This window comes from Symphodus melops (genome assembly GCF_947650265.1).
Source record: "Symphodus melops genome assembly, chromosome: 2".
NCBI classification, from domain to species: domain Eukaryota; kingdom Metazoa; phylum Chordata; class Actinopteri; order Labriformes; family Labridae; genus Symphodus; species Symphodus melops.
The window spans coordinates 10,372,004-10,387,088 of NC_136692.1; the positions used below are offsets into that span (position 1 = coordinate 10,372,004).

Here is a 15,085-nt window from a genome sequence, read left to right on the forward strand (position 1 = left end):
AAGATAAGGCAGGGTGAGCTGAGGTGAGCAGACTAATATAATACAGAACATTGTAACCAATTGGCCCCTCACCAAACACTCGCAGAATTATTAGCTGTCAGCTCTGATGTTTCTGATTAAAATGAAGACATGATGTGCATCATTCACACTCCCATCAGAAATGTTTGATCACACTTTTTGCTAGGTCTCGGAATTAGTATTGGACAAGGTATTTCAAGATTTCTGCATTTGATCAATGTCTGAAGTGTTGCAAGAATCGTGGAGGAGGTGGGCTTGTGTCCCAAAGCAGGGGCCCAAGACACATGTTTACAATTTGTCCCCTTATGGAATTTTTTTGCTGGCTTGTTCCTCATTAAATCTTCTGCCTAGTTCCCAGTCATGAGTATCCAATTGTCCCATTCAACTCTTCCTTGCAGTCTTCTGGCGAAAGCAGCAATGCAGAAACTTTAGCTGCAATCAGTCTATCTTCTAATGTCTTCTCCTTTCATTCTGGTCTCTTGTCTCCCTTTGTCCCCCCTACTCAAGTTTAAACATGTATTGAAAGGGTTGCCTGGATGACAGAAAATTACAGTATGTAGTTCAAATTATGCTGATGTCTATTTTAATATACTGTAACTGTTGCCCTTTCTCCAGGTGAAGTCTACATACTGGCAAGCAGTAAAAGCCTGGCGCAGTCACACAGTGGGAAACTCTACAAACTGGTAGACCCTAAAAGGTACCATCACACAATACACTGTTTGTTTTATTACGAGGCAAATCATTGTAAGCAAACTATCATATGTTTGTATAATGCTGTGGAATAGAGATGTCTCATTTCAAAAAGTGATCCCACACAGTCACACACATGCAATTAGACTCAAACTTAATATAATGTTGATTTTGGTGTTAATTTGTAATACAAACAATCCTAGATCCAGTACTTCATAAAACATCTTACAAATGACCACAAAACACCGTGTTCCATCTTTTACGGCTTGTTTTACTCCTAAAACTCTCGCTGCCTATTCCCGGTTCCTTGCGTACACACTTAGAATATTGCTGTAACGGGGGTGTCAGTGGCACGCGTCCCCATATATGGAGGCCATAGTCCTCACGCGGGCGACCCGGGTTTAATGTGGCCTCCCGCATGTCACTCCCCTCTCTCTCCTGATTTCCAGTACTGTCCTGTCTGTCTCTAATAAAGGCATAAAAAGGCCAAAAATAAATCTTTAAAAAAAAAAAATAGAATATTGCTGTGACCATGTCTTATGTGCTCTTCAATAAGTTGGCAGTTGAGCACCTGCCATGGCCAAAACCAACGTGCTAAGCAGTAACTGGAAAATCCAGAATCTTTGTGTGAAGTATCGCAAACATTATGCTTTGACCTGCTGGCTATTCTTGACCATTGGATGGTTTATTCTGCTCGGACCAAATGAAAACACAAAGGTATCTGCTGTCAAGTACAGACAGCTCTATAAATGTGATGCAATGAATGTAGAAACAGATTTCATGCTTCGACATGGTGCAAAAAGGTATTCCTCATTAAATGGATGTAGCTCTGCAACACTCCAGCACACACACATTTTGACATGAGGTTTGATCCAGTTTATTATCTGCAGTCTGGTGCATTATTTGTTGATATTCAAAAAGTGGAATGTGTTAGGAGCATGGAAGTATGCACATCTTCATAATTCAAAAGTGTTTGCGTGCTGCTGTGTCTTAATTTAAACCATATGCATCACAGTATTAAGAATTATTCAGATAGTATTGAGCAGTGTTTTGTGCACAGCAAAGTGCAGGTGAAAACATTTGGGAAAATCATCATGGGAAAATATGAAGAAGGCATGAATTTATCCGAGAACACACAGAAGCATTTATGTCCGATGAACATCCCCAGAGGTAATCACCACAAACATTTACATTTATACACTGTATAGTTCAAACCATTGAATCCCAAGCTGAATGTAAACGATGTTCATATTAGTTCTTTTGGAGGATTTAAGGGAGCAAAAACCTGCAGGTTTAGACGACCTATTTGCTCAGGTCAGTAAGAAGGCTGTTTTCAATTTTAAACGTGATGAATACACAAGGAAATTCCCAAACAGAGTAGTATTTCTCAAGTGGCATCAGATTTGATTGAGTGAGTCAGTTAGGTAAGAGAATCAGACTCAGAAGGAGAGAATTTCCATCCCTCGGATTCACAATAGAAACATATCTGCGGCTGATTATTCCTGGGTGACGACAGTGCCACCCAGGCATTAGCACAATTAATTACACCACAGATTACACCACAAGGCCCTGGTGGCTCACTCTGTATTTATGTTTTCTGGCAACACCTCTGGACACATTTCTCCCAAAGAACAATTGTTTCCACCTCCAAGTGGACTTGTTTAGTCTATACAGACCCTGTGGTGTTTGGAGTCTTGACTCCTAATACACTCTGGCCTTGTTATTATTATCTTGTTACAGGGTGGATGGAGCCGGGGTAACAGGGAGGGGAGCAAGTGGGGTAGCAAATGTGTCAGACCTTATCAAGTCTAATGGTCCTCCCCCTTTTTTGAATCCATACTGAAAGAACATATGGACCCTTATGCCGTCACATAAAGAGGTTTGTTTTAAAGCATGGTGGTTTTTGTGGTGCAACATGCCATCGAACACTGTGTTTTGATCAACTGTGTATTTGGAAACAAAGAGGGGGGAAAGAGGAACTGTTAGGGAGAGTGGTAAAGGCTTGCAGGGAAACATCGGCCATAAAATCCCTCACCAGTGTTTGTGTAAACATGTCCTGGCCAGATGACTTCATTTCTAGGTATTTGTTTGTCAGTTGGAGTACCCCTCCAATAATAAATAGGCCACCATGCATTTTGGAACATGCAGAATGTGTGTGCTTACATGAGGGAGTCGAAGAGCAAGACTGGGCTTGTTTGTGGTAAAGCAGTGATATTTTTCAGATTGTATAGTCTGTATATTGTGACTGTGAGTTTCAGTTAGAAGTTCTAAACTTTGAGATGAGGACCTCTTTACCATAAGTATGCATATTCATTGTATCCAAGGCAATAGGTCAAAGCATTTATACAACTCTTTGAACTACCGAGAAATACCATGCACAAGACACATATGTAAAAGAAACAGACATAAATAAATAAGATTAGAAAAAGTAAAATAAGTTTCTCTCTTCATCTGAGACTAAGTATATAATTGTATAGTCTATAAACATTTATATTTTGCTTTTCCACGTCTTATATCTAACAATAGCATAAATGTATACATAAAGCAAAGTTGTAAGCCTCAAACTGAGTAACAAATCTGTTTGATTGTGGCTTACTTACTCTGCACTCTGTAGCCAGGTATTCAGGCTGGGCAGGCGTCTTCTCATTCCCACTGCGTCTGCTTTTGATAACATAATTATTTATACAGTGAGAGCATTATATTTATGCCAGGAACAAATACTGCTGGAACCACCCCTTTCTTTTTAAGAAATAAACATACTAACAAAAGAAAGATATCATGATTCAGCGCAAAACAAGGATTTTTTTTTTTATCCACCCTGTGGTAATACACTATGGGAGTCGTATAGTAAAGCTTTTGTGTTTATTATGTCATAATTCAAAAGGCACATGTTGTGCTCCATCCATGCGGTTGCACAAAATCAGCAACCTCTTACAGTTGGGTGTTGGCAGAGGCTTAATTGTAACATATAGAGCCAGACCTCCTGCTGTTTTTCTGGTGTTAAATGTCATTTGCTCTTTTGTTTGTTTCACTCCACAGAGACGCTCCACAGAGAAGTAGGGAAAGCAGTGTTATGGAAGGCTTTTCAGATGTCCAGGTTTTGTCAGCTGCAGGCTGGACTGATTGAATTACAGTGTGCAGAGATTTTAAAAAGACACAGTGAACCTAAAAAGTGTCCTTGGACCTCCTTTAACTACATAAGCCATTGAAGTCGCAAATCACTTGATGTACTGGGAAATGAGACTGCGGCAGCCCAATTGTAGATATATTTATCTGTATGTGTGCTTCTATGTTTTTTTGTGTGCACAGATATAAACTGTGTGGGTGGTGGGTACACGTGAACATGCACATCTGTGAGCCTGTGTGAGCGTGTGGTACGCTAGCTCCCAGCAGGCTGCAGGAGAAAAAAAAGCCTTTTCTTTATTTTCCTATCCCTCCTAAATCTTCCTACATCTCTGCTGTGGTCCTCCCCTTGACAAAGCTGCTTGCCAGTCACACTGAATAGCCCTGGCTTCTACAATACACAGTAAATTTCTTCCACAATTAAAACAAGGAATGAAGCTACAAAAGAAGCCTCCAAACAATGGAGTCGGATGACAAAACAGCTAAAGAGACCACACTGGGCCGTTTGATTAAGCCATTGTTAGGTCTCACAATGTACACCACTCCACTGCCCTTTTCTCACATATACCTCATGTCAATCAAACAGACCCTGTGAGCCAACAAGCTAAACACACACACTAACACACACTCAAACACACTGACAAACATAATATTCCAACAGATCAGGCCAATCTGAGGCAGAGCAAGCACACTGCTCTGATAGTGCAGACCTGAATGGATGTCAGTCTTTGTAATTTGAGATGACATCTTTAATAATAGTAATAATAAATGTTATTTGTAAATCTTTACCAGTAATAATCCTCAATTTCCTATGCCTCAATTATGTATGCTTTCTAACTTTCCGGTCTGTTTGTATCTTATTTATGACATCATCTGTGTTTCATGCAATTTTCTGATTTGGGGTGTCAGCATCACTTTCACTCTCTTTCTACCCCTGTAGCCACCTAATGTGTAAGCATGTCACCCTTATCCCACTCCCTGGCTCTCGCACATACACCACCCCTCCCAAAGTTGATAAATTCCCACAGTGGCTGTTGACCCAGCTGCCTTTGTCAAGTGGTGCTACCAGCAGGTGCTGTTTTCACAGCCACCCTGGCAGTCGTACAGACTGTTTAGTAGCGCTGCTGACCCCTGCCTGCTATTAACAGTGTTAGCTACAGACCCCCCTCACCAATTCTCCAGGGACTCTTACTCTTTCTCTCCCCTTCTTTTTTTTTTTTTGCTCTCCTGCATTTTTTTTTTTTTTAACTACATGCAGCCTGCAACAACAAAAGCCAACGCTGATGGAGGCTGGAGTTGGGTGCTGATGGGAGCATGGGAATCAACCCCCCTTTCCTGCCCTCCATCCTTCAAATTTAAAGCAACTTTATCACACACACACACACACACACACACACACAGTCAAAGTATTGTTACTGCACACTTCCATAGGTCAGTGTCTTAGTCATTACGTTAAGAACTATTTTTTAAACCAGAAAGTATATACCCCGACAGGGACATACTGTACATTCGAGTAACATCACACAACATTGATGTTGACATTGACTTCTCACACAGTTATTGCTCTACATCATGTAAAACACTTGACAGTGACAGTTAAAACACAGCATAGTAGTTAGAGTGCATGCACAGTTAGCTCGCCTATGCCATTTTCACACTAGCAGAAATCTCCTGAAAATCTCCTGATAGTACCCGGAGGGAGTGTATGTCAACGCAAACAGATAGATTTTTCGGTTGGACTTCACCCAGTACTTCTCATGCCTGACCCCGAGTATTTTTTCCACGGCAAGTCCAAGCGGGCTGATGTGGGAACGCAGCAGTATGTTTCTAGGAGTGACGTTTCTATACTACTGAAACTGCTACAAGGTGCATAGTGGTTTCATGCAACCTTTACAATCTCCATGCACATAATTAAATGGCGGCATTGTTTTTTTTCTGATCGACAGTTTGTTGTTCTCCGCTCTTTTTGTGAATGTTGTCATTCCATTGTACTACACATAGCATTGATATGAAGGCAAATATTGTTATTATAGCGTTGTGTCGCTGACTCTGTGGCTTCGTCCGCTACTTCTGTGTTGTTGTTGTTGTTGTTGTCACCTCAGGACACCCCCTCCTGTCTGACAGGTATATTCTCCAGCCGAGAGGAGCATATGTAAACAGCTCGGTCGGCAGAATCTCCGGAGCAGTCCTCCCGTAATTATCAAGATATTATCCGGAGTGCATATGTGAAAATGCCTCTAGTTTGTGATAGATTCAAATGTAATTTACTAATTTTAGACAACATTTACAAATAACCTCCCTGGTTCTTGTAAATTGCTTTTACTGACCATTTGCTCTAAAGCCATGATTGATGAGTTCTGTTTTCTCAAGAACTTAGCATTACACTCTCAGACTAACCCCCCTTACCTGCGCTTTTCTGCTGTCATACCAGCATCAGTCCAGAGGCCTTTGTGTTAAAGTGTGCGAGTGTGTCTCCTTCAACGTCCAGAAAATTCTGTTCCCTCACTAGCATGTGTGTATGTATATATGCACATATATATGTGTGTGCGTGTGTGTGTGTGGGGGGGGGGGGGGGGCTGAAAGCAACAGCCACTAACAGACGCTTCACATTTGAACTTCATTACGCGCCTGCTGTATGATTTCCAGACTTGTAGAGCGTGATATGAAATAATTCTGTTACAGCCCATTTGCCGATGTGCGTGTCTGGATGTTTGTCTTAAGATGGAATGATCACAATATGTCTTGGGTGTTCAGACTTGACGCATATGGTGCGGAGATGTTGGTGTTTGTGCGTGTGTCTGCATATTCCAGATCATGTTTATATCTGCGGGAGCCGCGTGTTAACCTCTTTGTGGGGTTTTGTTCATCAAGTAGGGGGAATTTGAGGAAAGCATGAGTCAAAATAATAAAAGCAACACTTTGAAACTGGAATGTTCCAAAATTTACAGTTAGAATCCGTCATGATTAGAATCCATCTGTTTCATAAATGTCTGCCTTAAATTGACATTATACAGATAATGGGGCAGCAGTAGCTCTGCACCCAGGACTTTAACCGGCGACCTTCCGGTTCCAAACCCAAGTCCCTGTGGACCAAATCTGGAAATGTGTCTGGTAGCTGGAGAGGTGCCAGACCACTTGTGGGGTGCCCTTGAGCAAGGCATCAAACCCCCCCCCCCCCCCCCTTCCAACAGCTCCACAGCGCCTGCCGGGGGCTGCTCCATCAATCATGACATCTCTCTGTTAGTGCATGTCCATAGGATCCTGTTTGTGCATGAGTATATTTCAGCCGATGTGTGTGTTGCGTGATCATCAGAAAGTAAACATGTAATTTCCTCTTGCGTAAATCTTAATCTTAAAAGCCTCCAATGCACTAACATGTAATATCACAGTTAGGATGTACATATAGTTTAGAAAAGTGTATGACCGGGCAGTATACGAAAGGCTGGAGGTTTTACAATACATCCATGTTCGAATGTTCAAATAAAACATGTTACTCACAAAACTTATTCAAATCATATTAGTAATTTGTACCTTAGGAAATAAGAGTTACTTTAGGGTTTTGTTTTTCTTCGTTCTGGTCCTGCTTTTTTTTTTCGTCTGTCTGTTCTGTTGGCAAAACTTTTTAAGATGAAGTCAGGAATGGATTTTACACAAAGCAGTGTGGAAACTGTGGTGATCTGGCAAATAAGAATTGATGCATTGAGGGTGTGACTTCTCACTGAAAGGCTTCAACAGCTAAACAGACTGCGTGTGTACTTTCCTTTTGCAAGTAACAAAGACCTTCAAATTTTACTACTTGGAACAGCAGCCGAGCACAGAACAAATACTGAGCTGATTATCTCAACCCCTTTTTGCATCACACTGCTTACCTTGAATAAATCAGTAAAATCCTGTTTATATTCATAATTATGGCCTAAACAGTGCCTGTTATTTGAGATATCTCTGTTGGATTTCTGGAAGCTCCTTTGAGGAACTTAAAACTTTGTGCCAACCCCTGTGGAGAAAACAAAAATCCTATCCTGCTTTCTGTTAACAGTCAAAAATATGATTCTTTATAAATCTTTGCCGTTAAAGTCAGTGGTTGTCAGTGGTTAGATACAAATTATTGATGTGCGTTTCTTTTGGTCATGTAGAGACATTATCATTACTCTCAGAATGGGGGAATATTGCCATCCCTGGTGCTTGTGTACCTTTAATTGGACAGTGTTATCAAGCTATATCTGTAGCTCGACTTCACTAAATGTAAACGTACGTCTATGATTAATCTGATATCAGCAGATCAACTAAGTTGATCCAATGTTTGAAGAATAGGGAAAGCCTAAAAACACTTTCTTAAACATGGGACACATTCGCAATATTAGATGATTAAAATCTACATTCCATGTAGTGTGTGAAAATCTGAGGTTTTATTGAAAGGAATTATGATACACTTCATTGTCCTGTTTGGGGGAATTTGTCTTGGACTCCCAGCAGCCCCACTCCCTGGTATCGACTACATAATTGCAAATATTTAAAGTTTTTATTTAAAATTGAACACGTGCAGCATTCCACAATTGATTTCAATTATACATCAAAGTATAGCACTACTTCTAGTGTTTTGTGACAGTGACATTTGATATTGACTCTCACTCCTAACAACTGTTGCAGGCCTCATGCCCCAAAGGAGTGCCAGCGTCAGGTGGAGCCTCCAGAGCTGCTGATGACAGCTTGTTCCAGACACTGTAAGAACGGACACTGCACTCCGACTGGCAAGTGCTGCTGCAGCCCCGGGTGGGAGGGACCCCTTTGCAGAGTCGGTGAGGGACCTTATATTTGTGTCTGCATCTTACAGAGAAGTGCTGTCTGAGCAAACCTCCATGTCTTCTTTCTTCCGAGAGTTAAATGATGCACCGTAGGCTTGTGTACTTCTTCTCAAATCTTTGAAAAAAAAGTTTGATCTTCTGTCTGGCTTTAGAAGTGAACAACTTCAGCTTGTGTTTCTTCTCATGTTTTCTTATTTGACACTGATTTGTCTTTTTCTCTATGTGGATGTAGCTAAATGTGAACCAGTCTGCCGCAATGGAGGAGTGTGTATGGAACCCGACAAGTGCCTCTGTAAGAGTGGCTACTCTGGGTCCCAGTGTGAGAAGAGTGAGCGGGGTATGCCCAACGACCAGGAGAAAGACGGCATAATGGACCACATCATTGACATGACCTCGTATCTCCTGGACTTGACCAGCTACATTGTATAGGGGTGTGCTGGGGGGAGCTGCTTCCCCACGGTCACCCTCAAGTCGACACAAATCTACCTACCACCACCAGCAGACTCTAATGAGGTGTCCTTAATAAGGCTTCCCAATCTCCCTCACACCCATACAGGCATGCACACGGACACACACAAACACACACACAGGATCCATGTCAGACTGCTTTTAATCCTCATCACTGAACTCTTCCTCTTCCACCTATAAGCTACTTGCTCCTGAGCACCAGGCCTGGCATCCAAGCCGTGTTCACTTTTCAGAGACCTGCAGGCACCAGCGACATGATTGAGAAGCATGGCCGATTTTAGGGAAGCTCAGTTCACTCCCTCTGCCGTTCAGAATACACTCTCACAAAGGTCACTCCACAGGAACAGGAACTCTGCAAACAAGAACATTTCACCCCAAGACTTTGGATCTTTTCTGGGGCCATATGTTGCCTTACTTCTGGTGGGAGACCCGTCCCACGAGAAAAATGGAGTCTGAGGCACTTCAACTAAGACTCATTTGATTTTTCAGGGGTTCTTTAAGGATTTAAAGTTGTAAGGATTGGTTGGGCTGAGTGTTTCAATTTGTTCTTCATGTCTAATAAAAATGAACAAAATGAAAGTCAACATACACAGACTCTGAAGGAACACTCTGCAGTTCTGCCTCCGTTTAAAAAAAAACAACTCAGAAGTCCAAGAGAGTCGTGGGTTATATAGAGCCCAAAGTGCTTAGTGCTGTACTATTTTAAAAAGAAACTAATACGAGAGAGATGAACCATGTCGTCTCACATATAATGTTGTATTTAGTTTGAGAGCGCATTTTCATGAAACGTCACAGTATACAGTCTGTATACTCTGCTTTGCAACATTACCTTGCCACAAATGAACATGATGGATCTTCAACAAAGGACTGGTACTGACACAGAAAAATGATTGACTGTCTTTATCAAAGCCAGTCTCAATCTAAACCGAGTTTTTGGCTCCCATGCACTGTATACATGTTTATTTTTCCACTCACTTTGTTTTCAAAATGGGGTTGTCATTTAAAGCGCAATGAGAGTCGTTACACATTTACATAAAGGCACCATCACTCTATTACAGGTGTAGTTTTACAATCTCTTGTCATTGCGTCACACACTGAAACTGAACCTGAATTAAAAACTACAAAGGGAAGAGATTGCGCAGTGATGTATATTTCCGATAGTGCTTACCTAAGTATTGCTTAGCATTGCAAAAAAAAAATATTACTATTGTAATCATAGAGGAGGGTTTATTTTTTTAAGCGTAATAATATATGGGAGAGAACCGTGTTTATAGAAAGCAAATTTACACTAAGCTTGTCAGTTCATGTCATTTTCTTGTGCTTAAACATACAACTTTCTCAACTCTCTGTTCAGAAAGACAAGTGTGTTAAAGTAATGCATGTCTGTGTCTGCATTAAGGAATTTTAAGTGAGATGATCAAAGATCCCGACAGGCAAGCAAGGCGCTGAGGGAGCAGAATGCAGTCAGAGGTGATCTTATCTACAAACAGGAGACTTTAGATCAACCTGAAGTCTAATGGCAAATGTGTGCTGACATTACACTAGTTTGAGCATCTGACACACTGTCAGTTCAACAAAGACTGGGATGTCTGGAGCAACATCAATGTGTTGTGTCTTTTTAGATACCACAGTGACGTTTGTACGTATGCAGTACATATACATTTTGCCATTTAAATTCCAAACAATGACTCATGATAAAACCATCACTGTTTAATAGTATTAAAGACAAAAATGATCTTAAAGTTTTTTCTCTCCCCCAACTTTTTTTTTCTTCTTGAAAATCAAGGCTCAGATTTTTTTCATCTATGAAGATGTATGTCTTCTTCATCTCCACCCTTGCTTGTGTTTGCTGAAAAAATCAACTCTACCTGGTCTAAATGGAACTCATGCTGTAAAATGGAAAATTATGATTTTTTTTTAGCACTTAATGTGAAAGTTGCATTGTAGCTGCTGAGACGGCGTGGTGTGAATAGAATAACCATTTTCATTATTTAAGTAGTTAAACAAAAAAAAATTATTTAAGTTCTCTATGTTGTTTTTACCATTGTACTGTATGCGACAATTTTTTTATTCCTGTATTGTAAATAAAACTAGGGATAACTGTTTCTCTACAGAAATATCAATATGTCTATTAAAATTTATAGCATGTCTGAAATATTTGTGTGTTTTTTGGGGCTATTGGTAATATAAAATAAAAACTAGATTTACTAATGGTTTTCTTAAAATGTACAAGACATTTTTTCAAGTCATTTAGGAAGTGATCATTATACTTGTTTTCCGTGTGCCAATAAGGCATTGAACAACAAAAATCTTAGCATATTCTCTAGCAGACGCTTCTTGTCCACCTCACGTTTCTACAGACAACATCAAACTTGATTCAAGTCAGGCCAATCATAATTTAGTTTCAGTCTAAGGCTAGTGTATGTTGGACTAGAGGCTCAAAGCAGGATGAAAGAGGATAGGCTAGCTCCCTAGGCTAGCAAGCAGTGTATACAATATGTTACCAATGTTCCCTGTAAAAAAGAAGTCATCTGAAAGCCTTCACACAAGTGAGTGAAGAATATTTAGTACTTACAGAAACTGATTAAATCGTGCTTTTTGCTTTCATGCCTTTATTATAGAGAACAGTGCCTGGAGAGGAAACCGGGCGTTTAAGTCCAAACTAGACTGCCTACCTCCAGGACTGAAACCTCTGTACATGGGATGTGAAATCTGTAGCTATTACATCTTTTTAGATGAGCCACTTGATCTGTATCACATGCATTCATTGAGAGATGTCAAATGAGAGACAAGGGGATGCACAGGGACTAGCTGTCTCTTGCTCAAGGGCATCTCTGCAGCACTCAGTAAGTGTAACAGCACTTTTCCATCAACCACTTACTATTTCCGAACTGGGACTTGAGCCAGTAACTCTTTGCTTCCTGGCCAAAGTCCCTTTAAACTGAGTTGCTCCTGCCCTCAATGTGTTTTCATGCATCAAGAATCTAATCAGAATACAAAGCCATCAGTCTAATCTGCCTACAATGTCAGAAAAATATATTTTCCTTCCTGTTAGTATGAAAAAAATGTGCTTTATCTTTTGAGAAATTGATGATGTCTAAGAGTATGTGAAGTACTAATTTAATCAATAGGCATGTGTCAACAAGTTTTTCTCTGGCGTAAGATCCAGTTTAATGAGAACTCACACAGCCCCACTATATATTCCTCCATTATCACAAAATATTCTTCGGTAAGCACGCCAAAGTTGCTATTAAGATTGACACTGCCTGTTTTGCAAACAAACTACAATGTGCATCATGGATCTCATTCTTCATCCCTCTCCCATATTTGACTTTGTTTTCTTTCCTTGAACTGACTTACATGCTATATTACTATATATACAAACTACACATACAGCATACTTGAATTGTCCACTGGGGACAAATAAGGTTATTTTATTTGTATGGACTTCTTTCTTCTGTTCTTCCAATAAGGCAGAATTGTAGTAAAAACAGATTAATCCCAACCAGGAAGAAATAACCTGAATAGACGTTTAGATGTTGATTGGAATAAAGAAAGCATAAACCACCAATTACGCTATTCTTTTAGAACGGGACGGATTGGAAAAGTCCCTTTTGACTTGGGTGAAGCATCGTGTCCATGAAAACACAGCTGCTGTATTAAAATCATTTCAGTCTACTCAATAAAGGGATTTAAGTGATTGGATGGCTAACAACTAAAACAAGATAAACAATTACTAAAAATATATATTTCCCTAAAATAAAGTGTGATGAATATGATGCTATGGTCAGGAGACACTTTTTTCATATTCCTAGGACTGTTGAAAGCCTCTCCCTCTTTTATTGATTCCAATAAATTGATTTCCTCTTAGAAGGTAAACAAAAGGCACAATATCTAATTTTGGCTCGAAGGTGACAATTGTTGACCTCTTGCCACGTTTCTTTTATCAAAAATTGCAAAGGTATAGAATTAAGTATTTTGTAAGATTTTTTGAATGACATAATCTGTCATTGTGTGATGGTAATTTAATGTTTCAGAGCTGGCCCCATACTGGGAATTCTCTCATTCCTGGTAAGTCGATTACAATGTTTTCCACTGATGGCTTGCTCAGGTATTATAGCAAAGAGAAGAAGTAAGAAAAATGTTTCAGTTAAACTAGAACCAATGTGGCTCCAGGCCCAGGTTTGACACTTAGCTCCTGCTTGAGTGGGAAGCTGCCTGCAGAGATGACAAATGGAAATTCTGCACTTTTTTTGTGGGGAAAGTACAGAAAAAAAATTCATTCATGAAGTTACACACACAAGAGCCACTGCTGATGACAATATTAATTTCCCTCTCAAAATACCAATGAGGCTTTGTGTTGTATAATGATAGTGAGTGGAGACCACCCACCTTACTCTGGTCTCAGTAACACATACACATAAGCACACACTCCTATATTTAGAGTAATGCAATACTAAGTTGTCTATGCACTCCTTAGATCCAATCAAAATTGCATTAAATGGAACTGTCCAATAGCGCTGCGAGGTGAAGCATATATTTGAGTTGACACACTATCTGTTGCATGAATCATTACTTTTCATTTGAAATGGTTTTGTTTTTCCCAAAGGGCCCTTGTCTGGCCATCTTTTCCAAACAGTGTAACCTAGTACTTAGAATAAACATGAGGAGTCTGTATACCAAATATTTGTAGGACTGAGATGGCTGGAAGTGCATGCTATAATATTGTATACATGAGCGAAAGAGGCGGCACAAGCAATACTTATAGGGTAACACGAGCGAGGAATCAGTCTTTTTCATTTCACACAAATGACAGTGAACAATTAATCATGCAGTATTTACAAGTGTTTATATTCTGTAGTAAATTAATATGTCCTATGGGACTATTACTGCCTTGTGCTATTGAAATCATTAAAATTGAAATATTGACACATAAAAGAGCAAGCTTAGTTAAGGGGAAAGTGCAAAATAATGACATCTGTAACTATAAAGTCATATGTTCCCATATCCCATCATATGTTGTTTGTTATAAAAACTGAGCCCTCTAAGGACCTATACAAGAAAATAACAGCGATACAATGCTTTAAAAAAAGAACATACATTTTAAATACTTTTCATACATAATTGTTTATTTTATAACAAATAGGCCTAAACACACTCGTTATTGACCATTTAATAAACTTCAAGATTTGATGTTCAAATCTAATAATGACAACCTCAGAGAAGCAGAGAGTGCCTTGCTCTCTAGACGTGAGCTTGTAAAGCACCGTTCTAGTCTTCTGACGACTCTACACACCACACTCACACACTGATGGCGGACGCTGCTCAGTAAAATCTTCATCAGTATTTAACATTGAATTCAAACATATTGGCCACTGATGCAGCTGCAAGAATCACTTAAGCTTGTTTCAGAATCTAAAGGCAATGCACCATGAAAGTTGCAGTTTACATCTCACCTCACATTTTTGAGAGGACAATTCAAACACGACAAATATTAACTTTAGCGTACACTATTTGAAAGTTGGAGAAGTGAAACAATTCTATGCTACATGTTGTGAGTTAAATACACAAAGTATTTATTCAAAGTAAAAAAAATGGCTCCCTGGAACACTGTTCAGAGCTAAAAAGCTGCCTGTTGTGGTTTTTGTTCTGTGTTTTATTGTTTTAACCCTGTTATTGTTTTACTTATGTTTTATGCTCTTCATGTATGTACAGCACTTTCTCCCAGATACGGCTGTTTAAAGTGCTTTATAAATAAAGTTGAGTTAAGTTGAGTTGAGTAGTTTTAGTTTTCATTTCTTTCCTTCGTGTTCTGTTTGTTTCCTAGTGTTGATTGTTTCCATTGTGTGTTTTAATGTTTCATAGTCTTGTGTTTACTTTAGTCTTTAGCGTGTTTCCCTGTGTCCTCCTATGTTGCCTGTAAGTTCATTTCCTGTGTTACGTTTTAAGTCTAGTCTTTAGTGTTTCCTGTTTTATTTTGTAAT

The 15,085-nt window shown here is 39.6% G+C and overlaps 1 protein-coding gene across 3 annotated transcripts in view; it reads left to right on the top strand.

Moving 5' to 3' along the window:
• hhip (hedgehog interacting protein) overlaps positions 1-11,256 on the top strand; it is a 33,854-nt gene extending 22,598 nt beyond the window's left edge. For all 3 annotated transcript variants that reach the window (XM_079337675.1, XM_079337676.1, XM_079337677.1), the window contains exons 11-13: positions 634-715; positions 8,479-8,627; positions 8,866-11,256. In XM_079337675.1, coding sequence (XP_079193801.1) covers positions 634-715; positions 8,479-8,627; positions 8,866-9,062 — 428 coding nt within the window. In that variant the 3' untranslated portion in view covers positions 9,063-11,256. The remainder of the gene's footprint in view (positions 1-633; positions 716-8,478; positions 8,628-8,865) is intronic.
• Positions 11,257-15,085: the final 3,829 nt, after the last annotated feature.